Source organism: Rhinopithecus roxellana, chromosome 19 (assembly GCF_007565055.1).
Source record: "Rhinopithecus roxellana isolate Shanxi Qingling chromosome 19, ASM756505v1, whole genome shotgun sequence".
Lineage (NCBI taxonomy): Eukaryota > Metazoa > Chordata > Mammalia > Primates > Cercopithecidae > Rhinopithecus > Rhinopithecus roxellana.
This window is the reverse complement of record NC_044567.1, coordinates 4,453,137-4,479,455: the sequence shown is the minus strand read 5'-3', so window position 1 is coordinate 4,479,455 and position 26,319 is coordinate 4,453,137. Positions and strand designations below refer to the sequence as shown.

The 26,319-nt window shown below is 40.2% G+C and overlaps 1 protein-coding gene and 1 pseudogene across 4 annotated transcripts in view; both read right to left on the bottom strand.

The window, feature by feature from the left end:
- The window catches only part of NPEPPS (aminopeptidase puromycin sensitive), a 98,288-nt gene that overhangs the window by 45,241 nt on the left and 26,728 nt on the right, over positions 1 to 26,319 (bottom strand). The window contains exons 3-4 of one of the 3 annotated variants that reach the window (XM_010379358.2): positions 13,186 to 13,263; positions 3,116 to 3,237 (exon numbers count right to left, since the gene is read on the bottom strand). In XM_010379358.2, the coding sequence (XP_010377660.1) occupies positions 3,116 to 3,237; positions 13,186 to 13,263 (200 nt within the window). Of the gene's footprint in view, positions 1 to 3,115; positions 3,238 to 5,653; positions 5,770 to 13,185; positions 13,264 to 26,319 lie in introns of those variants that run through there. The other 2 variants (XM_030923088.1, XM_010379359.2) reach the window with 2 other exon arrangements.
- LOC104674883 lies at positions 18,464 to 19,406 on the bottom strand (annotated as a pseudogene). Its single transcript, XR_749696.2, has one exon. The product of XR_749696.2 is annotated as a ferritin heavy chain pseudogene (transcript).

The following is a 26,319-nucleotide window of genomic DNA, read 5'->3' as shown; positions in this document are numbered from 1 at the left end:
AATAGGAATAAAGACAGATACTCTATCAATTCAAAACAGGTCATTCATTTAATGGCACTTCCATGTGCTACACATAAAACTGTCGCCACTTGACCTACTTGAGTCCTTATTCTTTCACTAAAAATTTTAAAAAGAGCAAACTTATGAAAGCAAAATAAAACTTAGTGGTTCTGCAGGGTATCAGTTATAAAAGAAGGAAACTTTAGTAAACAGAATGTTCCATTTATTTAGTAAATAAAATGGAACCAATGACAAGATTCTGTATCATGAAAAGAAACAACAGGCCAGGTGTGATGGCTCACGCTTGTAATCCCAGCACTTTGGGAGCCAAGGTGGGTGGATCACCTGAGGTCAGGAGTTCGAGACCAGCCTGGTCAACATGGTGAAACCCCCATCTCTACTAAAAATACAAAAATATGCCACGCGTAGTGACACGTGCCTGTAATCTCAGCTACTCGGGAGGCTGAGGCAGGAGAATGGCTCGAACCTGGGAGGTGGAGGTTGCAGTGAGCCAAGATTGTATCACTGCACTCCAGCCTGGGTGACAGAGCAAGACTCTGACTCAAAAAAAAAAAAGCTTATAGAAAAGGGTTTCTCCAAGGAAAAAATTTTAGATGGCTGACTACATTCTCAAAAACATTAAATAATGAATTCTATCAATGAATAAATAAGACATCTGAAAAGAAAGGAGAGTATATGGAAAGAAATGGCAGCACAGAAGCATTTAAATTAGAAGCAGCAGCAGTAGAGAAATGAATTTATACTAGAGGAAATTAATGACATAGATAACAAGATTTAAGTTTGAAACTATCTAAAGGACAAAGTGATAAAAGCAATTAAACATACATTTGAGAGACAGATTCTAGAGCTAAACTGAGTATTAACTGAGAAGGGAATGGAACGGATATCACAGTGAAGATATAACAGAAAAACTCACACTGAAAAAATATCTGAAGGCCGGGCGCGGTGGCTCAAGCCTGTAATCCCAGCACTTTGGGAGGCCGAGACGGGCAGATCACGAGGTCAGGAGATCGAGACCATCCTGGCTAACACGGTGAAACCCCGTCTCTACTAAAAAATACAAAAATCTAGCCGGGCGAGATGGTGGGCGCCTGTAGTCCCAGCTACTCGGGAGGCTGAGGCAGAAGAATGGTGTAAACCCGGGAGGCGGAGCTTGCAGTGAGCTGAGATCCGGCCACTGCACTCCAGCCCGGGCAACAGAGCGAGACTCTGTCTCAAAAAAAAAAAAAAAAAAAAAAAAAAAATCTGAATCTAAAAATCAATAGGGTTCACCAAGTACTATGCAAAAATCAATGAAAAGTGAACACCTGGTTTAAAAAACAGTTTAATTTTCAAAGTCAAGATATAATTTAACAAGCAAGCAGAAAGAAAATCAAGCAAAATGAAACAACATCTTACCTACAAAGGAAGAAGTAACATTTTAGTCTGTGACCCCTCCTCTTGAAAAAGTGAGATGTAGAAGACTTCGGAACAATATTCATAGACTTTTGAAAGTGAAAAATTGTAAGCCGATTGTACTACTCTCACAATTGAACGAGTTGGGTCTATTACTCATGGCAAAAGATAACTCACACCATAGGAAACCACTGGTCTCTCCGTAAGAATGTAAGAAAGAACCCATCATACAATTTGGGATTTGGTTTACATGATTTGGAAGAGGGTCTAAGTAAGCAGGGATTCACTCTAGATTGAGTGCTGCAAGAAGTCCTATGAGGCAATTCGATGGGTAGGTATCTCAATAAATCTTAACTATATGGAGGCCAGACTAGAGCAAATCTAAAACTGTAATTGGTAAAGAAGCAGTAGTCACTCATTTTAACTGAGAGATGGAGATGTTTGTTATTTTGCAGGTAGCATAGTGATCTTGTATGCACTGTGCCTAGGCAAAATTACACATGCCCTTGTCTCACTTTATTATGGTCTCAAGTAGCCTTGTCTAAAGTTGGTATTCTCTAATATTATGTCTAATAGGGAGAATAACATGGGCTAGCTGTGAGTGCCAGACAACTTCTGGATGTCAAAACTGCTCTTTTTACTTTTTTTCCATCAACAAATCTACATACCCACTAAATCTGGTCATGTATAAAGGCAAATGAAAGATTTTTCAGATATGCAAAGGCTCAGGAATTATATTACCCATATACCTTCTCCTAAAAAAAATTGTTTAGAGACGTACATCAGCCAACCATTCCAGGATGAAGTGTTCAAAGCAGGTAGAGACAGGCATTGGAATCATTCAAACATAGAATTAAACCTAAATATCTGTGGCAAATATTATTCTAAACAGAAGGTAACATAAAATTATTGAAAGAGAAGATACATCAGGTAAAACAAATGAGGAGTAAACTGGATAAAAAATTTCAGGTTATCCCAAACAAGCAAACAATATAGGGATATGGGCAGAAACATAAGAATGGATACCATGAATTATTTCTTTATCCATATTGAAATGTATAGAAATAAATTTAATTAGATTTAACACTTAAAAGTACAACTAGCAGATTCAAAACAATTTATGTAATTTGCAAATACTTGATAAATAAAAATCACCCTGGCCTACGTAGGACTCCAAATATACACACACACACACACACACACACACGCACACACGCACACACACACACGGAGAAAAAAGAAAAAAAAAATCAAAGACAGCACAGGTGCTACAGTAAGATAAACAAAAGACGTCAAAGAAGGAAAGGAATGCTAGATAACAGCTAATAATGCTGTAGGAAAAGCCACAGATATCAAACACGAAGAGGACGATTTTAAGAAAGGTACACAGTATACAGGCAATTCAGGTATCAAAATGTGTCGTGTGTTTGAGTGTGTGTGTGTGTGTGTGTGTGTGTGTGTGTATAACTGTATATAATCACTCCCCACTCCATACCCTTAATTCCCTCCTTTCTGTAGGCTAAATATAAAATAAAAATTCTATTTTTATTAGATTGTGAATTATTATTATTTATTAGTTGCGAATACAATCATGGCCAAGGGCACCTAGCCTCAAATAATCACCCCACATAATAAAACGCAGCTTTGTCAGAATGCCTAATTTAATAATAATAATATTTTAGAGAAGAATAACCCATACCTCAAACTGTGTCACAGCAGCATAGCGCACCTCTCCAGAAGGGGTAGTGTATTTACTTCTATAGAAACCTTTCATTTTGTCATTCAGCTCTCCAACAAAATCTATCTTTAAGGTTCCCGTACCTGTGATTGAAGACAGATAAAACACACTTTTATGGAGATGTTAAACACAGTTATCAAAAATATATCCTCAAGACACTATATTCAGTTAGCTATTTACAATGTTCAAATCATTCCTTCTTTTTCAAATATTCCTCCTGGCAATGGAGAGAATACAGTACTTACTAAAGTAAAAGGCAGACTAATCCTAAAATAACTCTTGAAAGTCATGTTTAGGGTTACTGCCTAGAAAGTTATTAACTTAGCCTGAAACTACCCATATGTGAAAATAAGAACAAGAAAGGAAACAAACATTTATTTTTAAATGCCTGACATGTGCTATTGTGTATAGTGCTTTTAAAACATACATAATTATTTATAAACCTGGAAGTAGATATTGTCCCCATTTTTTCAGATGAGGAAACTGAGGCTGAGAAGCTAAATAACTTGCCCAATGTCATACAATTAGTAAGTAATGAGAATGGGATAAAATGTTTAAGTCCAGAATTCATGCTCTCTGCCAATTATACATGTGAATTGGTCTTTTTTTTTTTTTTTTGGAGGAGACTTTTTATTTAAAGGCAAAATACCAAAATGGCTCTCTGGTGTAGGTGATTTCTACTTTTACACTTAGCTTGTACATGATCCCCTAACCTTAATTTCTTTCTCCTTCAGGGGCTGATTTGGATTGACTTGTTGAGAATGGTATCCATTATTACTGAGAATTGGTCCTTTTATACAACTTCATGCGTAGAAAGATAAATGTAGCCAATTACTCTGTCATCAAGATAAGACACTAAATGTTTACTCCAAATGGAACACTGATTCCATAATTTTGTAAGGAGCTATAGGGAAGACCAATGATCTGATGAGCAACAGGGCATAAAACAAATTCTTACAAATCACCTCAATCATTTGAAATCTGACAAAGAAATACATTGAATTAATAAATTATTAAATGCAAATAAAAATACAACTTAAATATGTATTCTATTGTTGTATAAGAGCAAAAATAATTTAGACCAAAAAGTGAGCTTTTTTCAGTTTATTAGTTTCTTTTTACAACATACAAAATTGTAATTATTATCTAGTAATCATCTGCTAAATACAGATGCATGGCAAAACAGTAATCCCATTCTGTGTTTTACAAATCAAGTCACAAAAAAAGTAGAGGAATGTTGACTTTTTAGTTGATCCTTTTAAAGGCTCTACTTATATCAAGATTTAAAGCATGAGAAGTCTAACAAATCAAAGATAGGGCATGACTATAAAGTAATTAACCAATCATACCAAACTTTTATATCCTAATGTTTCAAATTGTCATTTTGGAATGCTGAAGAGCAATAACATTTGACATTGTTCAAAATGTTACGACTTTCTCTCTTTTTTTTTTTTGAGACAGAGGTTCACTCTGTTGCCCAGGCTGGAGTACAGTGATGCAATCTCGGCTCGCTGCAGCCTCCTCCTCCTGGGTTCAAGCAATTGTTGTGCCTCAGCCTCGTGAGTAACTAGGACTACAGGCAGGTACCACCACGCCTGGCTAATTTTTGTATTTTTAGTAGAAACAGGGGTTCGCCATGTTGGCCAGCTGCTCTCAAACTCCTGGCCTCAAGTGATCCGCCCACCTCGGCCTCCCGAAGTGTGGGATTACAGGCATGAGCCACTGTGCCCGGCCCCTCTGACATTCTTTTGAATGATCTCAAAGTCAAATATTCATCTTATAAAGTTGAATTTGCTTTTGGAAAGGACCAAAAGTTACGAGGAGTGCGAGTCTACAGAATAAGTGAATGACAAACTACAAATTGTTTCTAGCATGATGCCTCAAACTGGTTCTGAAAGTAATTTAAGTGAAAATTTCAGACCTTTAGAGCAAAGTCATCACCAATGAAAGTGCTATATTCTTAATGATTCTGAGAAAAAAACAATTCAACTGAAGCTTTACTGAATAGATATTTGTGATGTTTATTTTTTAAAAATCAGATACTTGTGAATATCTAAAGAGGACAATGAATACTTTTTTCTTTAAAGAGAATGACAGGTTACTGAGACAGTATATATGAATACAGTAAAATCACTGATAATTCTAAATGATGCTAAAAATTAAACTACAAAGCAAAATTTAAATTAAAAATTTTTAATTTCTATTTTCTTTAGAAATTCACTTAATTTTTTAAAAAAGCAAATGTATTCACATTAATAAAGTTTGCAAAGAAGGTCTAACAGATTACAAAAACCTACTACCTTTAATGGAAACTATATGATGGAATTTTATGTTACAATTCCGTAAGTGGAATTGCCCAATCTGTTTCACTAAGTCAATCAACTGTTAAGATGTTTTTTAAAAATAATTCGTATTTCACGGTAAATCTACTTGCATTTTTTTCCTAGTTGGAACAAAAGTGGATTTAAAACTCATAACTAAATAAGAAAGGCTGCTTACACTTTTACTCGGTTTTAAATCTCCAAGGCCATCAAACCATAACAAGATATTGACAGTGACCACTTCCAAAAAGTGGCATACTAAACAAAATACAAAGTATTGGAAAGAGTTATTACCTGAAATTCAAACAAAACACAAGTTAAAGTATTTAAAAATCATTAATAAATTTAATTAGTGTCACATTATATGATACCAATTACAAAGTATTTACTTACTATTCAAATAGTAGAATTTTAGGGCAAGTAGGAGAAAAAAATGACTTTTTAATAAACTTAATTTATCAAATTTACACCATATTAATGAACTGATTGCCAAATTGTCTAATTTTACACCTATCAACACACAAAATTTACACCACTTCCTCAAATTAGATACCTTATTTCATATCCAATGTATGAAATATTTATCTGTTTGGGGTTATAAACCTTTTGAAACATACATCAAGCTCATTTATAAAGTAAACAACTGAAAAATTGGGACTTCCATCAAAAACCTTAAATGTTTAAAGCTTAGGAGAGTACAACAATTGTAAAACCTGGAGTAAATCTTGAAATACTTTAATAATAAGAAATTTAATGAGCCTACTAAATGCTATAAAAATAAAGAGATTAATTTATACAAAAAGGGAAATAAAGGTCTTTGCCTTTGTGTCACCACTTCTTTTTTTCTTTTGGAAATGGAGTCTCAGTCTGTCACCCAGGCTAAAATGCAGTGGTGCAATCTTGGCTCACTGCAACCTTCGGCTCCCGGGTTCAAGCAATTCTCCTGCCTCAGCCTCCTGAGCAGCTGGAACTACAGGCGTGTGCCACCAGGTCTGACTAATTTTTGCTAATTTTTGTTTTTAGTAGAAAAAGGGTTTCGCCATGTGTCACCACTTTTTATTACCTTGTTTTTGACTCTTCAAAATGCTGACAACTACCAGTGTTTCTCCATATAAAAGCCATTCTCAGGACCCTTAGCTACTAATTCTAAGGTGGTTAGACCTTACAGTAATTATGGTAATTTAATCACTATTCCAGAATGGTGCCAATTTCAGAAAAGTAGGTTTTACTTAGCTGTATAATAGCTTGCATTACTGTTAAATTTGATGAAGCTAAACACAAAGGTTATTAATGTCCTCCTAAGATAAGCTCAGTATTTGCTTCAATATCAGACAGATCACTTGTGCAATCTGTACTGAAAAAGATTAACTTCATTCTTAAAGCAAACCTTGGGAAAATGTGAAAGCCAATGATTTCAAGCAGATATTCAATAATTCAATATTGTTGGCCAGGCATGATGGCTCACACCTGTAATCCCAGCACTCTGGAAGGCCGAGGCAGGCGGATCACGAGGTCAGGCGATCAAGACCATCATGGCTAACACGGTGAAACCCCGTCTCTACTAAAAATACAAAAACAAAATTAGCCAGGCTTGGTGGTGGGCACCCGTAGTCCCAGCTACTCGGCAGGCTGAGACAGGAGAATGGCGTGAACCCAGGAGGCACAGTTTGCAGTGAGCTGAGATCATGCCACTGCACTCCAGCCTGGGCAACAGAACAAGACACCATCTCAAAAGAAACAATAGTAATAATGACAATAATAATTCAATATTGTCACATCTGCAAAATAATTTTTCTGTTCTAATATTTATATCAATTGTTATATTAGCTCGAAATTGTTATACTGGCCAAAAATGTCAAAAATTATGTTAAATTATACTATACTAATGGTCATAACCTTCTCTGACTTGTTTCTGTTATTATTTGAAATAGCTTCACCATTTAGCATGTCTGCTGTAAACAGACCTTATCAAGAATGATGCATCTCTTATATACTACTAATAAATGGCCTCTAATATTTATAGTTAAGGGGAAAAGAAGAAAGGTGCAGAATATTATGTATGGCATGGTGATTTCTGTGTTCTTAAAAAGTATAAATGCTTACAAAAGCAGGGTATTGTTTTGAAAGGAAAATTTCATTTCTTTCCATTGAGGAATAGAGATGAGAAAGAAGACAGGGTAGAATGGCAAACAAAATTTCATTGCATAGCATTTGAATTTCAAACTATGTAAATGTACTATGTTTTTGAAATATTTAATTTGAAAAATAAAGATAGCACAATGTGGTGGTTAAAAGTGCAGACTTTTGGCCGGGCGCAGTGGCTCACGCCTATAATCCCAGCACTTTGGGAGGCCGAGACGGGAGGATCACAAGGTCAGGAGATCAAGACCATCCTGGCTAACACGGTGAAACCCCGTCTCTACTAGAAATACAAAAAATTAGCCGGGTGCGGTGGCGGGCGCCTGTAGTCCCAGCTACACGGGAGGATGAGGCAGGAGAATGGCATGAACCTGGGAGGTGGAGCTTGCAGTGAGCCAAGATTGCGCCACTGCACTCCGGCCTGGGCGATAGAGCAAGACTCTGTCTCAAAAAAAAAAAAAAAAGTGCAGACTTTTGAGTTAAACTGCTTGGGTTTAAATCCCAGCCATGCTACTTACTAGCTATGTTACCTTGGACAAATTATTTAAGTTAATGAAATCATTGTTCTGCCTTAGTTTATCTATAAAATAGAAGTAACAGAATCTGGCTGGCATAGTGGCTCATGCCTGTCATCTCAACAATTGGGAGGATGGCAAGATCCTCACTCTGAGGTAGGAGGATCACCTGAGGCCAAGCATTTGAGACCAGCCTAGGCAACATAACGAGATCCTGTCTCTACAAAAAAAAAATTTAAAAATTAACCAGATGCAGTGTCTTGTGCATGTAGTTCTAGCTACACAGGAGGCTGAAGTGGAAGAATCACTTAAGCCCAGGAATTTGAGGCTGCAGTGAGCCATGACTGCACCACTACACTCTATCCTGGGTGACAGAGAGACTTTGACACAAAAAAAATCTACCTCAAAAGGTTGTTGAAAGGATTAAATGAATTAATATTTTTGAGGCACTTAAAACAGTACTTGGCACAGATTATGTCTCATGTGTGTGTATGCGTGTGTGTGTAATACATATGTTCTATCATGTTAGAAAGTTTCTGTCTACTCTTCCCTGAATTCTAGCAAATAAACTGATTCCTTTTGACAAATATAGAATGTTTAACTTTTTAAACTGAATGAACAATGGTTACCATATTTCCTAATGCTGAACAATTCAATCTATGCTTTTATTTTCTATACTGGCTAGGTTTATACATCTTTTGGGAGTATTTTTAAATACCAGTTTTTTAATATTTCTGCCCCTCACTTATTTGTTTCTGATCTTAAACCTTTCTTCTACTTTCTCCAAGTTACCTTTTCTTTTTATGAGTTTAATGATTAGCTAATTAATTTTCAGTCTTTCTTCTTAACTAAATATCTTAACATTTTATCTGCATATGAAACATGTTTATCCCTCATGTTTTGTATGTGGTAATTTCATTATTCAGTTCTAAATATTTTCTAATTTCCATAACAAGTCTTATTTGACTCAATTATTCAGAGGTATAATTTTTCCAAATATATAAGAAGGGATTTTTTTCATTCTCTTTTTCTATTGACTTCTAATTTTTTCACAGTGTAAACATAGAATATATATAGTCTGTAATGATATAGATTTAAAACTCTAAAAATTTTAAATTTCTGCCGGGCGTGGTGGCTCACGCCTGTAATCCCAGCACTTTGGGAGGCCGAGGTGGGTGGATCATGAGGTCAGGAGATCGAGACCATCTTGGCTAACATGGTGAAACCCTATCTCTACTAAAAATACAAAAAATTAGCTGGGCGTGGTGGCAGGCGCCTGTAGTCCCAGTTACTCAGGAGGCTGAGGCAGGAGAATGGCGTGAACCTGGGAGGCGGAGCTTGCAGTGAGCCAAGATCGCGCCACTGCACTCCAGCCTGGGTGACAGAGTGAGACAGTTTCAAAAAAAAAAAATCCTCTTCCCATTTTCTCTGCTTTCTGTTTTACTACATGGATGTTGGTTCTGCTGGACTGGTTCTCAAATCTACTTTTCTGTTTTCTATCTGTTTTTCCTACTGCTTAGAAGTTTCCTCAACTTCATCTTTAAAACTTCTCCTGGGTTTTTTATACCTATCATAATTTCCAAGTTTTCCTGCTATAATTCTTCCTATCTGATGGCATTCTGTCCTGTCCTTGTTTTTTTGTTTGTTTTGTTGTTGTTGTTGTTGTTGTTGAGACGGAGTCTCGCTCTGTCGCCCAGGCTGGAGTGCAGTGGCCGGATCTCAGCTCACTGCAAGCTCTGCCTCCCGGGTTCAGGCCATTCTCCTGCCTCAGCCTCCCGAGCAGCTGGGACTACAGGTGCCTGCCACCTCACCCGGCTAGTTTTTTTTTTGTATTTTTTTTAGTAGAGACGGGGTTTCACCGTGTTAGCCAGGATGGTCTCGATCTCCTGACCTCGTGATCCGCCTGTCTCGGCCTCCCAAAGTGCTGGGATTACAGGCTTGAGCCACCGCGCCTGGCCTGTCCTGTCCTTGTTTAATGAATGCAATGCTTTCTCTTAACTCTCTAAGGATAGTAATTAGCTTTGGGTTTTTTTGTTTTTTTTTAACTTTCTTTAGATTTGTCTTTGCTTCTTCCAACTTCCTTTATTTCTATTATACTTAAAGTTTTGCTTTTTGCCCTATCTTTAATTAGAAACTTTCCTCAAATGTCTGTTAAATGCTACCCCAGGGACTCTGGGCTTGGTCATGCTATTTGCTTTGGCCAATGAAATGTGAGTAGACATCAAGTATAACACCATCATACAGAAGTTTTACTTTTTATTTTATTTTTTATAGAGACAACGTCTCCCTGTATTGCCCAGGCTGGTCTCGAACTCCGGGGCTCAAGCAATCCTCCCGCCTCAGCCTCCAAAAATGCTGGGATTACAGGCGTAAGTCACCACGCCTGGCCATGCAGAAGTTTTAAATGTATCTTTGTGGTCTGGCTTTCTCCCCATACCTAAGCCTCTGCCCTCTGCCACGCAGGATACAGACAGTGGCTGCTCACTCACTACCGGTCCTGGAAAGACAGTTGGGAGCCAAGTGGAGCCAGCGGAGTTGGTGATATGGCTGCATATGATCAGCAGTCTTCATGGCTCATGTGTAAGAAAGGAAGAAATCTCAGTGGTTATAAGCCACTAAGATTTGTGATCCTATTTGTGAGTTAAATTACACACATAAATTTATATATACATAAGAATATCTCTAGACAGATTTACCAGACAAAGGAAGTAGAAGAAATCGGAGAAAGAATCTCCTTCCTTTTCACATTATATTCTTCAATAGCTTTTAACAAATGTTCATGGCAAAACATTTTTCATTTTGTTTTGTTTTTTGAGACGGAGTCTCGCTCTGTTGCCCAGGCTGGAGTGCAGTGGCACAATCTAAGCTTACTGCAAACTCCGCCTCCCGGGTTCACGCCATTCTCCTGCCTCAGCCTCCCAAGTAGCTGGGACTACAGGCACCCACCACCACACCTGGCTAATGTTTTGTATTTTTAGTAGAGACGGGGTTTCACCATGTTAGCCAGGATGGTCTTGATCTCCTGACCTTGTGATTCGCCCACCTTGGCCTCCCAAAGTACTAGGATTACAGGCGTGAGCCACCACGCCTGGCCCATTTATTTTTATAATAATCACACATAAAAGGCCTCCAAGAGCACTGAAATAAAAGACTAAACATCTCTGATTTAAGTTTTTTTCTAAAAATAATTTTATATTAATTCAATAGATTCTCAGTAGGAAAATTCTGAAAATCAGATAAAAGACATAAATAAGAATAAAAATCACCAATTATGTCAATACCCAGACATAACCCAGACATAATTATCATTTTATTTGTGTCATTTAGAGACATGATTCATCACCTTAAATATGTAATTTTATATTCTGCTTTTCAATTTTACATTATAATAAGCACTTTACAGTGTTAAGAATTCACAAACCTCACTTTTAATTGCTAAGTATATTTCACTATATAGATATGTCATTCCTGGCTTAATCATTTCCTTAGTGTTGAACAAATATATTAATTATAATTTTTTACTACCATAAGTAATATCTCAGACACGTCTGGGCATAAAGTATTTTCTGTATTTATGACTTTTCCTTGGGATATATATATTCCTATTAGCAGAATTGCTGGGTCAAAAGACGTGAGCATATTTAGGCTCTGGATATACTGCCAGGACACTTTTCAAAAAAATTACATGGATTTATACTCCCCCCAGCAATATCAAGGCAGCCATATCATTGGGAATTTTTTAAATTTCAGCTCACATGAGAAGCAAAAATTTCTCATTACTAGGAGGCTCAATATCTTTTCACATGTTTATTAGTCATTTACATTTTTTTCCTTTTGAATTATCTGTTCCTTTTCATTTGTTCATTCATCAGTCTTAGTACTTCACCAATTGATTTGTATATAATTTCTTCCACATACACTAAGCTCAGAAAGTCTATTTCTTTGTGCTTTTACACCTAACAATAGTAACATATCAACGTATCTTTCTTTCTGTGCACTCTGTAACACAATACCTATCTGATCTCTGGTTGTACATTAAAATCATCTGTGACCATGCACTTCAGGGATTTGGATTCAATTAGTAGAAGATGGGGAGCTAGGTAAAGGTATTTTGTTTGTTTGTTTTAGACAGAGTCACACTCTATCACCCAGGCTGGAGTGCACTGGCACAATCTTGGTTCACTGCAACCTCCACCTCCTGGGTTCTGGCGATTTTCCTGCCTCAGCCTTCCGAGTAGCTGGAATTATAGGGATGCATCACCACACCGGGTAATTTTTGTATTTTTTGGTAGAGACGAGGTTTTGCCATGTTGGCCAGGCTGGTCTCTAACTCCTGGCCTCAAGTGATCTGCCCACCTTCACCTCCCAAAGCGCTGGGATTGCAGGTGTGAGCCACCACGCCCGGCCTAGGTAAAGGTATTTTTAAAAAGGTAAAACTGAAAAACAATACATTACATTCTAGAGTAGAATGATCTTCAGTTTTTGTCCTGTTTTTCTTGGCTTGTTTGTTTAAAGAGAATATAGAGTGACAGGAGGTGGAAACCTTGCTTTTCGTAGCCCAACTTCCGTAGAAGGAAATGCTGGTGGCCCAAAAGTTGCAATAAAACTCTTTAAAAAGCTCTTAATATGGCTGGGCGCGGTGGCTCACGCCTGTAATCCCAGCACTTTGGGAGGCCAGGGCGGGCAGACTGCTTGAGATCAGGAGTTCAAGACCAGCCTGGCCAACATGGTGAAACCTTGTCTCTACTAAGAATACAAAAAAATTAGCCAGTGTGGTTGCAGGCGCCTGTAATCCCAGCTACTCAGGAGGCTGAGGCAGGAGAATCGCTCAAACATGGAAGGTAGAGGTTGTAGTGAGCCAAGATCATGCCACTACACTCCAGCCTGGGCAACAGAGTGAGACTCTGTCAAAAAAAAAAAAAAAAAAAAAAAAAAGCTCTTAATACTTTATCTGTTAATAACAATGAGGGAAAAAATGGCATGCAATAAATTTCTCTGGAAGAAGTCAGATGTCACTGTATTTGTCATGAGATTTTACAAAAGCCATGTCTCTCACCTGTTTGCAGAGTACTAGGGAAAGACAAGGTGACTTTTTCATCCTCATTCTGATAGTTAAATCCTGTAGCATGTATTTCTGGAATAAGAAAAAAAAAATTACTTCACAATTCTGACTGGCCTGACAAGAAGAAATCAAGACTGCAACACTTTCAAAAGCAAAATCTCTACAAAAACTAAATATTCTTAATTTGGTGAATTAAGTTCCTATTAGCAAGAGTTTCATTTCAAATTAGCCTATTCTAGGCTACATTACCTACATTAAATATGCTCCTTAAAAATAATTACAAATTCTTTATAAATTCACAAAACATCAGTGATGTACAGGAAACAAGGCTTTATCAATGTGATGCTTTTCTATCAGATTTCTGTGTGACTATAATATTGTGATATTGCAGTCTTACTCATGAACATTTGATACGTGGCAACTTGCCAAGATTTCAGTGTTAAAGATACATCAAGAAAAGGTCTGTTCCCCCAAAGATAAGTAGCAATTCAAACTAAGATATAAATCATACCCACTTCTGGTAAAATTCTTGGTTGTGGTTGGGCGCGGTGGCTCACACCTGTAATCCCAGCACTTTGGGAGGCCAAGTCAGGCAGGCCACCTGGGGTCAGGAGTTCAAGACCAGCCTGACCAACACAGAGAAACCCCGTCTCTACTAAAAAATACAAAACTAGCCAGCTGTGGTGGCGCATGCCTGTAATCCCAGCTACTTGGGAGGCTGAGGCAGGAGAATCGCTTGAACCCAGGATGCAGAGGTTGCAGTGAGCCAAGATCGCATCATTGTACTCCAGCCTAAACAACAACAGCAAAACTCCATCTCAAAAAAATATATATTATTTGTTGTTACATGAAAACTGGTGTGCAAATTGAATTAAGGCTTTGACTTACTTTCTGCCAGGAATGAGAGGAGACTGCTTATTTGACTGATACTTCAGGATGCTTAGACATGTTAGAGAAATAACCAAAGAGACCAACTTCCAACTATGTCCTATCCCCATTCCAAATGAAAAGCTGGCCAATCAGGCCAGACACGGTGGCTCACACCTATAATCCCAGCATTTTGGGAGGCCAAGGAGTGTGGATCACCTGAGGTCAGGCGTTCGAGAACAGCCTGGCCAACATGGCAAAACCCCGTTTTTACTAAAAATACAAAACTTAGCCAGGTATGGTGGCAAACGCCTGCAGTCCCAGCTATGTGGGAGGCTGAGGCATGATAATTTAGAATCACTTGAACCCAGGAGGCAGAGGTTGCAGTGAGCCAAGATTGTGCCGCTGCACTCCAGCCTGCGCAACAGAGCAAGACTCTGTCTCAAAAAAAGAAAAAAAAAAAGTATAAGGGAGGATGCAGAAAAGCTGGAGCATATATTGCTAGTGGGAATGTAAAATGGTGCAGCCATTTTTGGAAAACAGTTTGGCAATTCCTCAAAAGGTTAAATATAGAGGTATCATGTGATACAGCAATCCCATTCCTAAGTATATATCCAAGAGAAATGAAAACACATGTCCACATGTTTGTATACAAATGTTCATAGTAGCATTATTTATAATAGCCCCACAATTAAAACAACTCAAATGTCCATCAACAGATGGAACAGATAAAATGTGGTATATCCATACAACTGAATGTTATTTGACAATAAAAAGAAATGAAATAGCTGACACATGCTACAATGTGAATAACCCTGAAAACATTAGACTAAGAAACCAGCCACATATTTGTCCATAACAGGGCAATCTATGGAGGCTGAAAGTAGATTCATGGTTGCCTAGGGCTAGGTGATAGAGGGGAAATAGGGAGGGTACTTTCTTTCTGGAGAGTAAAGAAAGTGTTCTAAAATTGATTCTGATGACGGCTGTATAACTCTGTAAATAGACTAAAAACCACTGAATTGTATGCTTTAAATATTAATAGATGACATGTATGGTATGTGAATTATACATCAATAAAGCTATTATTGAGGCGGGGAGAAGGGAAAGTATTACAGAAAGACAAGGGAGGGGAGGTGGGCATGAGTACCTTATCAGTCACAGGATGATATGGGTAACAATGATTCAGATTACATAACGTTTTACAGGCAAGATGCCCATAATTCTTCTTTTCTTTTATGAATCACCCAAATACAGGATTTCAAATGTTTCTACTGTCACTATGGTTCACACATTTTTATAAAGCCAAAATCTCTACAAAACCAATTAAGAAACTATAATTTCAGATTTTAAAAGGCCTTTAATAAATCCTAGAATCAAATCTTCCTCATTTTATAGATGAAGAAAATGAGACATATAAAGTTAATGGTTTGTCAAATGTTAACTAGCTAGACTACAACTCAGTTTCCTTACTTCTATTGCCAAAATTATTTCTACAGTCGTAAGCTAGCTCCTAAATTTGTTTTGTTTTGTTTTGTTTTTTTGAGACAGGATCTCACTTTGGTTGCCCAGGCTGGAGTACAGTGGCGCTATCTCAACTCACTGCAGCCTTTCTCATCAGGTTTGGGAGATTCTCCCACCTCAGCCTCAGGGGTAGCTGGGACTACAAGCGTGGGGTGCCACTAGGCCTATCTAATTTTTTGTGTTTTTAGTAGACACAGGGTTTCGCCATGTTGCCCAGCCTGGTCTCAAATTCCTGGACTCAAGCAATCTACCCACCTCAGCCTCCCAAAGTGCTGGAATTACAGGGGTGAGCCACAGTGCCTGGTCCAGCTCCTAAATTTGAATAGAAATCAAATTTGACAAGAATCACTTCAATGCTTAAGAATGTTCCTTTCTGGGCTGGGCGCGGTTGCTCATGCCTGTAATCCCAGCACTTTGGGAGGCCGAGGTGGGTGGACCATGCATGCGTGGTGGTGCATGCCTGTTAGCTACTTGGGAGGCTGAGGCAGGAGAATCGCTTGAACCTGGGAGGCGGAGGTTGCAGTGAGCTGAGACTGTGCCACTGCACTCCAGCCTGGGAGACAGAGTGAGACTCCGCATCAAAACAAAAAAAAAAAAAAAAGAAAGAAAAATACAGAAAAATACCTACAGCTGTTGAATAAAAACGTAAACAACCCAATTTAAAAATGGCAAGACTTAAACTTCACAAACGAAAATATATAAATGGCAAAAAAAAAAAAAAAAAAAAGCACATATAAAAAGTGTTCAACATCACTAGTCATTAAGGAAAGGCAAATTAAAATCACAATGACATATCACTACACATCCACTATTAAATGACTGACAATAAAAATGTTGCCCAGGGCCAGGCATGGTGGCTCTTGCCTGAAATCCCAGCACTTTGGGAGGCCAAGGCAGGAGGATCGCTTGAGCCTAGCAGTTCAAAACCAGCCAGGGCAACACAGGAAAAATTTAAAAAAATTAGTCAGACATGGTGGCACAAACCTATGATCGCAGCTACTCCAAAGGCAGAGATAAGAGCATTGCTGAAGCCTACGAGTTTGAAGCTAGAGTGAGCCATGATCATGCCACTGCACTCCCATCTAGGTGACAGAGTGAGACCCTGTCTCGAAAGAGAAAAACAAAAAATGTGCAGGGTGTAGCACAATAACTGGAAGTCACGCTGCTGGTGCCTCTTTTACGATTCAAAGACTGCAAGCATTTTCCAACCCCAGGGTTTCTGAATCTGCTTGCAAAGTCTTTCTCCAGATATCTAAACACTTTATGTCATTCAGGCCTCTGCTTAAATCACCTTTTTTTTTTTTTTTTTTTTTTTTTTTGGAGACAGGGTCTCACTCTGTTGCCCAACCTGGAGTACAGTGGTACCCTCTCGGCTCACTGCAACCTTGACCTCTCAGGTTCAAGTGTTCCTACCAACCCAGTCTCCCAAATAGCTGGGACTACAGGCTCCCAGCACCACACCCGACTAATTTTTTTATAGACATGGGGTCTCACCATGTTGCCCAGGCTGGCCTCAAACTCCCAAGCTCAAGCGATCGTCCTGCCTCAGCCTCCCAAAGTGCAGAGATTACAGGCATGAACCACCACACAAAGCCTCAAATCACTTCTTTTTTTTTTTTTTTTTTGAGATGGAGTCTCGCTACGTCGCCCAGGCTGGCATGCAGTGGCATGATCTCAGCTCACTGCAACCTCCGCCTCCCAGGTTCAAGCGCTTCTGCTTCAGTCTCCCAAGTACCTGGGACTACAGGCGCATACCACCACGCCTGGCTAATTTTTGTATTTTTAGTAGAGACAGGGTTTCAGCACATTGGCCAGGATGGTCTTGGTCTCTTGACTTCATGATCAGCCCGCCTCGGCCTCCCAAAGTGCTGGGATTACAGGCGTAAGCCACTGCACCCGGCCTCAAATCACTTATTTAAAGATCTGTTCTATCAACTTGAAGAACAATCCTCACTCTATACCCTCTTGTGATTTTACAGCACTTATCACTACTTTGTATCACATATTTGCTTGTTGCCTATGTTCTCAAATATCAGAAATGTTGATGCTTGGTTTTGTTCACAGCTCTACTTCCAATGCTAGCGGTTTCTGGCACATAGTGTGTGTTCAGTAAATATCTGTAGAATGAACGAATCATTCAAAAGCAACAGACTAAGTAATTATGTCATGGAGATCATTAATATTACTTATATGAAATATATTAATGAAAAATCACATTGACTAATGTTATGTGAATAGAGACATGGCTAGGGATAAAATTTCCAGTCACAACGTAATATATTGATTCAAATAAGGATCCATCTCAAACACCTTAGAAGATAATAATTGCTCTGGAACTGTTAGATTGTTCAAAGAGTAAAAACCCATAAATATTGAAGATGCATATGAGAAGTCTGAAGAGGCTTCACTGGAGAAAAAAGTATTTCTAAATTAATGTTTACATTAATACTAATATGTAATTAGTATATATATTATAGTAATATATAATACTGATATGATGAATATTCACTAATAACTAATACAGTTTGCAATATATTCATATTTGGAAATGTATACATATGTAAATTAAGCATTGTAAATAGACACTTTATATAGTGTATCAGTACAACTTAAACTTGATCAAAAACTTTAAAAAATGGAATATGAGAGAATCTTATAAGATATACATGATTATTCAATTCACTAAGCCTCTGTTTCCACACCTATAAAATTAAAATCATATCATTACCTAATTCTTTCTTTTTAAAATTGAGATAAAGGTCTCACTATGTTGTGCAGACTGGTCTCAAACTCCTGGGCTCAAGCACTGGCAATCCTCCTACCTCAGTCTCCTGAGTTGCTGAGATTATAGGAGTATACCATTGTGCCTGGCACCTGCTTCTTTTTTTTTTTTTTTTTTTTTTTTTCCTGGGTACCAAATTTCTTTATTTGAAGGAATGGTACAAATCAAAGAACTTAAGTGGATGTTTTGGTACAACTTATAGAAAAGGTAAAGGAAACCCCAACATGCATGCACTGCCTTGGTGACCAGGGAAGTCACCCCATGGCTATGGGGAAATTAGCCTGAGGCTTAGCTTTCATTATCACTGTCTCCCAGGGTGTGCTTGTCAAAGAGATACTCTGCCAAGCCAGATTCGGGTGCTCCCATCTTGCGCAAGTTGATCACGTCGTCACCCAATTACTTGATGGCTTTCACCTGCTCATTCAGGTAATGTGTCTCAATGAAGTCACACAAATGGGGGTCATTTTTGTCAGTGGCCAGTTTGTGCAGTTCCAGTAGTGACTGATTCACATTTTTTTCCAAATGTAAAGCACACTCCATCGCATTCAGCCCGCTCTCCCAGTCGTCATAGTCTGGTTTCTTGATATCCTGAAGGAAGATTTGGCCACCTCGTTTGTTCTGGAGCTTCATCAGTTTCTCAGCATGTTCCCTTTCCTCATGAGACTGGTGAAGAAAGTATTTGGCAAAGTTCTTCAAAGCCACATCATCGCGGTCAAAGTAGTAAGACATGGACAGGTAAACGTAGGAAGCGTAGAGCTTCAGGTTGATCTGGCGGTTGATGGCGGCCTCTGAGTCCTGGTGGTAGTTCTGCCGCACCTGCGAGGTGGACGCGGTCGTCATGGCGGAGGCTAAGGACAGGCGGCGGTGGCTGCGCGGCGCTGGAGCGGCGGCGGGGGCCTTGGGGCAGTCCGAGGACGCGGTGAAGAGGTGACGGAGGGCTGGCTATGGGCGGCCGGCCGGGATGGGGGAGGAGCGCCGGGTTCCGTCCAAGCACTGTTGAAGCAGGAAATCCCGACGACTCTCGGCGAAGAACGTCTCGGCACCTGCTTCTTAATTAAAGATTGGGGGCCAGGCACGGTGGCTCACACCTGTAATCCTAGCACTTTGGGAGACCGAGGTGGGAGGATCACTTGAGGTCAGGAGTTTGAGTCCAGTCTGGCCAACATGGTAAAACTAAACATACGAAAATTAGCAGGGCATGGTGGCGTGCGCCTGATCCCAACTGCTTGGTAGGCTGAGGCAGGAGAATCGCTTGAACCTGAGAGGTAGACGTTGCAGTGAGCTGAGATTGCACCATTGCACTCAGTCTGGGCAACAGAGTAAGACTCCGTCTCAAAGAAAAAAAAAATTATATATCTACTCACACACAACACAATTTCTGATTATTGTTAAGAAACACTTTCGGGGCCGGGCGCAGTGGCTCACGCCTGTAATCCCAGCACTTTGGGAGGGTGAGGCGGGTGGATCACAAGGTCAAGAAATTGAGACCATCCTGGCCAACATGGTGAAACCCCGTGTCTACTAAAAATACAAAAAATTAGCTGGGTGTGGTGGCACGTGCCTGTAGTCCCAGCTACTCGGGAGGCTGAGGCAGGAGAATGGCGTGAAGCCGGGAGGCGGAGCTTGCAGTGCGCTGAGATCGCGCCACTGCACTCCAGCCTGGGCGACAGAGCGGGACTCCGTTTCCAAAAAAAAAAAAAAAAAGAAAAAAAAAAAAGAAAAGATTTTTTTTTTACAATTAACGAATTTTTTCAATTAACTAAAGTTGGTATTTCACTAGGACGATTTAGCAGATGAAATGTGTTTAAGTTTAAAACACCATTTCTTCCTTATTACAGTTCACTTTTTAAGGTTAGCCCTCTAGAAACACATACATATATATACACACACATACACTCTGCATCAAAAAAGCCTTCCTACATTAATACTTGAGCATGATAACCTTACAATGAAAGGTAAATCATTAGTTGAATCTTGTGGAGAAAATCAAATTGCTTTTCCTCTGCTCTTACACCACAATCATCAACACAGTAGACTTCTGTGACCAAATGTGTGGGGATTTCTCTCCACCAACAAGCAAGCAATCAGTTCTGCAGCAGATAACCACCAGCTGAGCACCTTCTAATCCAATTCAATGTTAATGCTATCTACCTGGAAATAGCATTAGATCCCACAGGCTGAGAGGGCTCAGTCCCACAAGACTGCCCCCACTTCAGACACTAGTTGTAAGGCTAAGGCCTCATCCAGAACTTCTCACCAACCAGCTTCAAGTCAGTGTTCCCATGATCCCCTTCTTAGGTTTGATTAATTTGCTAAAGCAGTGCCCAGAACTCAGGAAAACACGTGTACTGGTTTATTATAAACAATAGTACAAGGAATGCAGATGAAGAGGTGCACAGAACAAGGCATGTGGGAAGGGGTGCAGAGCTCTCATACCCTCCCTGGGTGCACCACTCTCTAGGCCCCTCCGCGTGTTCAGCTATCCGGAAGCTCTCTGTACCCTGTCCAGGACTTCACTGGACAGTCGTGACTGAAGCACGGACAACCATGTAGAAATATGATTGGACAAAAGTAGGATCTAATGCTAACAGACTGAGTGGGGAAACCCAGCAAGGCCTCTCTAGATTCTTCTTGGCCTCTCTGAGCAACATTCTTTCCTCCCAAGTATGGGACAGGACCCCTTCTGAAATGGGGGTCTTATGACCTCCAATCAGACAAGGTAGGTCATATCATTTCTTTGTAGTCAGCTCCAAGACAGAATGTTGGGGGATGATTAGAGTATATTTTTAGTTTATATGGCCTGCTTGGGGAGAAAAAGGAGCAGGCAAAAGGCAGGCAAGAAAAGGTCACAGAGAGATTGCTTTCTGAAGCCTGCTTCTGAGGTCTAAAGTGCCTCAACATTATGACAAAAGACCGTCTTTCACTTTTATTGTTCTGAAGTTGTTCCGAAGACACTTCAAAAACCAAGAATAAAAGGCCAAATATTTCAGTAAAATATGTTTATTGTTTTGGTCACGTAGGAAATAACAGGGACTATGGGTGTTCTATGACAGAAACTGGATGAAAACCAACATATGTATCATAATATCATAACTACCCCCAACCTTTTTTTTTTTTTTTGAGACGGGGTCTCACTGCATTGCCTAGGCTGGTCTTGAACTCCTGGGCTCAAGCAATCCTCATGCCTCGGCCTCCCAAAATGCTGAGATTGCAGGCACGAGCCACTGTGCCAGGCCCCCTTTATGTCTATACATGATAAAACTTAATCACATAGAAGGAGGTATAGGGAAAATGAGAAGTACAAGATGGTATTCTCAAGAGGCCACATTAAAAAAGATTGAAATTGGCCGGGCGCGGTGGCTCAAGCCTGTAATCCCAGCACTTTGGGAGGCCGAGACGGGCGGATCACGAGGTCAGGAGATCGAGACCATCCTGGCTAACATGGTGAAACCCCGTCTCTACTAAAAATACAAAAACTAGCCGGGCGAGGTGGCGGGCGCCTGTAGTCCCAGCTACTCGGGAGGCTGAGGCAGGAGAATGGCGTAAGCCCGGGAGGCGGAGCTTGCAGTGAGCTGAGATCTGGTCACTGCACTCCAGTCCAGGCGACAGAGCGAGACTCCGCCTCAAAAAAAAAAAAAAAAAGATTGAAATTTTTAAAAATAGCTGAAATATTTATTGCTTACACCATCTACACAAGCATCTAGTGGATTCTGCCTTGGCATTACATTGAGATACAGAAATAAAATCTTCTAAAATTCCAGTATCAGAAGTGCCAACTCAACCGTACTTCAAATTTTCCTTTACAAATTATCTATTTGAAACTCAGAATGTGTTTTCCTCCAAGCCATTGCTATACTTAAACAAGTAACCTAAATCACATAATGCTATATGGCCCACATATACCAGTGTAGCTCAGTACTAGATCAAACACTTTGTGAGGTTCTGTTTTTTTATTCAGATGGCAACTTTCCTATCATATTGTTTATGTGGTTTTAGAAAGCAGTTCATGGTGCACAAAAATAAGGTTCACAGTTCAAAGAAGGCCTACAGTGACCACCTGCTACTTGGAACATACTTTGTTTCTCCACAACGCTGAAAATAATGTTGCAATGGGAAAGAAAACACATCATTCTGGAGGATATCCAAGGGGGATTCAAGTCAAAAACGGAACCAAGAACTTACTTTGTAAAGCTTCAAGGTGACTTCCTTCTCACCCTAGGGCATAAAAGCCAATCAGATATATGCATAGTTACAGTTCAAGCAGTACCTATACTGACAGTCTCATATTTTCAAATAGATTTCATATTTATATAACATAGTGATGGTCCTATCTTATTAGGCTATCTAAAAAGAATGAGCATGTGCCAAATATAAATCTGGTTCAACAGAACCAAAAAATTCCTTCTAGGGTGCCCCTGCTCTTAATAAATGACTGTGCACTATTTCGTTAAAATCACTCAGGATTCTGGACCAGGATTTCCATTGATTATGTGGTCTTACACTGTTACTTAATTTGTCTAGGTCTCAGTTGATCTTTTTTTTTTTTTTTAAGGACTTCATTTCAGGTAATGGAGGAGTATATAATTCAAACTAATTCTCTCTCTCCTACTTGACACCCACAAAACTAAAAAGGCTGGAAGGAAGGGAAAACCTCTTAAAAGAATTATAGAACAAGATAAGGTGATCAAGATGAAGAAGAGGATGAAATTCCATAAAGAGGAAGCTTTGCATTCTAGGCCATTTTTGCTCTGGGGTCATTTGCTGATCTAGCAGAGATATAGCAGATTTGGAAGTGAGGCTGTAGGCCCAGGGACAAAAGTGGGAATCCAGGGCCCATCAACACTGGGGGCTTTGTGGCTGGGTGGGCACTGGGAGGTGTGAGCCACCTCACAGCGTGAGCCACCACACCAGGCCGCAAGACCCTATCTTAACAAAAAAAAAAGAAGCCGGGCGCAGTGGCTCACGCCTATAATCCCAGCACTTTGGGAGGCCGAGGCAGGAGGATCACAAGGTCAAGAGATCGAGACCATCCTGGCCAACATGGTGAAACCCCATCTCTACTAAAAATACAAAAATTTAGCCAGGCGTGGTGCCACATGCCTGTAGTCCCAGCTACTCAGGAGGCTGAGGCAAGAGAATCGCTTGAACCCAGAAGGCAGAGGTTGCAGTGAGTTGAGACTGCACCACTGCACTCCAGCCTGGGTGACAGAGCAAGGCTCCATCTCAAAAAAAAAAAAAAGAAAAAAGAAAAAAGAAAATATACCCTCAATCCTTTTTTTCAGCTGCTTAGTCAATAAGTTCATTGTCTTTATCTGAAAAATCCTCACATACAATTGTTTGATTTAGCTCTCAGCAGCCTCTTCCCAAGCTCTGAGGAAGCTTGCCTTCTTTTGAGCTACCCAATCTTTCTTCTGGGGAAGGGACATTTTGGGACTGTTCCACCTCTTCGTTTTAATTTCTTTCTTGGCTGCCTTCTAATAGACTGGATTCTATCATATAGCTGCATGAGCTTCCTTACATATCTCCTCCCCCATGTCTGGAGTTACGCTGTTCTTTATGTACTGAGAGAATTCTTTCTTCATCTTCTTCCATTAGGTAACGCATGTAATCTGCAACACTCTCACCATGATGTACTTCGATGCACTTCTGCATTAAATTCCTTGGTTTCAGAATCATAACCAGGGAATCATTTCATACTGCGAGGAACAGACAAGCCTCCATCCATAGCTCACTTCAGGGCCCCAAAAACTTTTAGCCAGTGGTAGTTCTGGCAAGGCCTGCATCCAGATGCACCAGGATGACCGTCAACGCTTTCCTCATTGTAATGCATCTCTAATCACCTCCACTTGGCCTTCATAGATCCTTTCCATGCCAACCCTACTGAAAAGCCTGCGGGCCAGCATAGGCTGGTTCAACATACTGCAGCATAATTTGTCAGGTCAACCTTCATACCATATTTTGGCAGTTTGTGTGCATTCACTGTGCAGATTATTATATCCTCTTCTACATGGGTATAAGGAACTTGACAAATGGTATCTGTTTGTTACACAAACTATCATCCTGTAGTTGGGTGTGTTGCATTTATTTTTATCCTGCATCACCAAGCATTTCCAAGCATAGCAATCAGTTTTACCCTCTCATCATCTTCTAAATTTCACCTGGTATCTCTTAAAGTAGGCCACATTCTTGACAATTTTAACAAACCCCATCCTAAAGAACAGAGATGACTTGACACAGTCCTCTCCCTCACAGACAATCTTAAAAGCACATTAGATACAGCTAAAGAAAGAATTCATGAGTTGAAAGATAAATCAGAATGAAGATCCAAAATAAAACACACGGTGGCAAAAAAGATTAAAAACACAAAGGAGGAAAAAAAGATGCAGGATACTGTTAGAAAGCCAAACATAAATTTAAAAAAGCATGTAAAAAAGATATAATTATGGCAGGGCGCGTTGGCTCACGCCTGTTAGCACTTTGGGAGGCCAAGGCAGGCAGATCACAAGGTCAGGAATTCCAGACCAGCTGGACCAACATGGTGAAACCCCGCCTGTACTAAAAATATAAAAATTAGCCTGGCATGGTGGCGCACACCTGTAATCCCAGCTACTCAGGAGGCTGAGGCAGGAGAATCACTTGAACTGGGAGGTGGAGGTTGCAGTGAGACAAGATCATGCCACTGCACTCCAGCCTGGGCGACAGAGCGAGACTCCGTCTCAAAAATTAATGATAATAATAGTAATAATAATTACAGTTGGACATGGTGTCTCACACCTGTAATCCCAGTACTTTGGGAGACTCAGGCTGGAGGATTGTTTGAGCCTTGGAGATCAAGACCAGCCAGGGCAACATAGTAAGACCCTGCCTCTACAAAAATTTTTTTAAATTAGCCAGGCATGGTGGCACACATCTGTAGTCCCAGGTACTCAGGAGGCTGGGGTTGGAGGATCACTTGCATCCAGGAGGTCAGAGCTGCAGTGAGCTGTGATTGTACCACTGCACTCCAGCCTGAGCGACAGAGTGAGACCCTGTCTCAAAAGAAACAAACAACAACAAAAACACTACCTGTTAAAAAACATGGAATCACCACGTGCAGTGGCTCACACCTATAATCCCAGCACTCTGGGAGGCCAAAGCAAGCAGATCACCCGAGGACAGGAATTCAAGACCAGCCTGGCCCACATGGTGAAACCCCGTCTCTACAAAAACACAAAAATTAGCCAGGTGTGGTGGTGAATGCATGTAATTCCAGCTACTTGGGAGACTGAAACAGGAGAATCACTTGAACCCGGGAGGCAGAGATTGCAGCGAGCCGAGATCTAGCCACCGCACTCCAGCATGGGTGACAGAGCGAGACTCCGTCTCAAAAAAAAAAAGTAGGGGGTGGGCTGGGTGTGGTGGCTCACACTTGTAATCCCAGCACTTTGGAGGCTGAGGGAGGTGGATCACTTGAGGTCGGGAGCTCAAGACCAGCCTGGCCAACATGGTGAAACCCCATCTCTACTAAAAATACAAAAAATTAGCCAGGAATGGTGGCACAAGCCTGTAATCCTAGCTATTTGGGAGGCTGAGGCAGGAGAACCATTTGAACCTGGGAGGCGGAGGTTGCAGTGAGCCGAGATCACACCACTGCACCCCAGCCTGGGCAGCAGAGTGAGAATCCATCTCTAAATAAATAAATAAAAATTAATTAATTAATACAAATAAAAACCTACAAAAATTAGCCAAGTATGGTGGCGTACACCTGAAGTCCCAGTTACTCGGGAGACTGAGGCAGGAGAATTGCTTGAACCCAGGAGGTAGAGGTAGCAGTGGGTTGAGATAGAGCCACCGCACCCCAGCCTGGGTGACAGAGTGAGACTATCCAAAAAAAAAAAAAAAACATGGAATCAAATCATAATTGCCTGGAGAAGGAGCAGGGAAAAGGGGAGAAAAGGATTATAAAGGGGCATGAG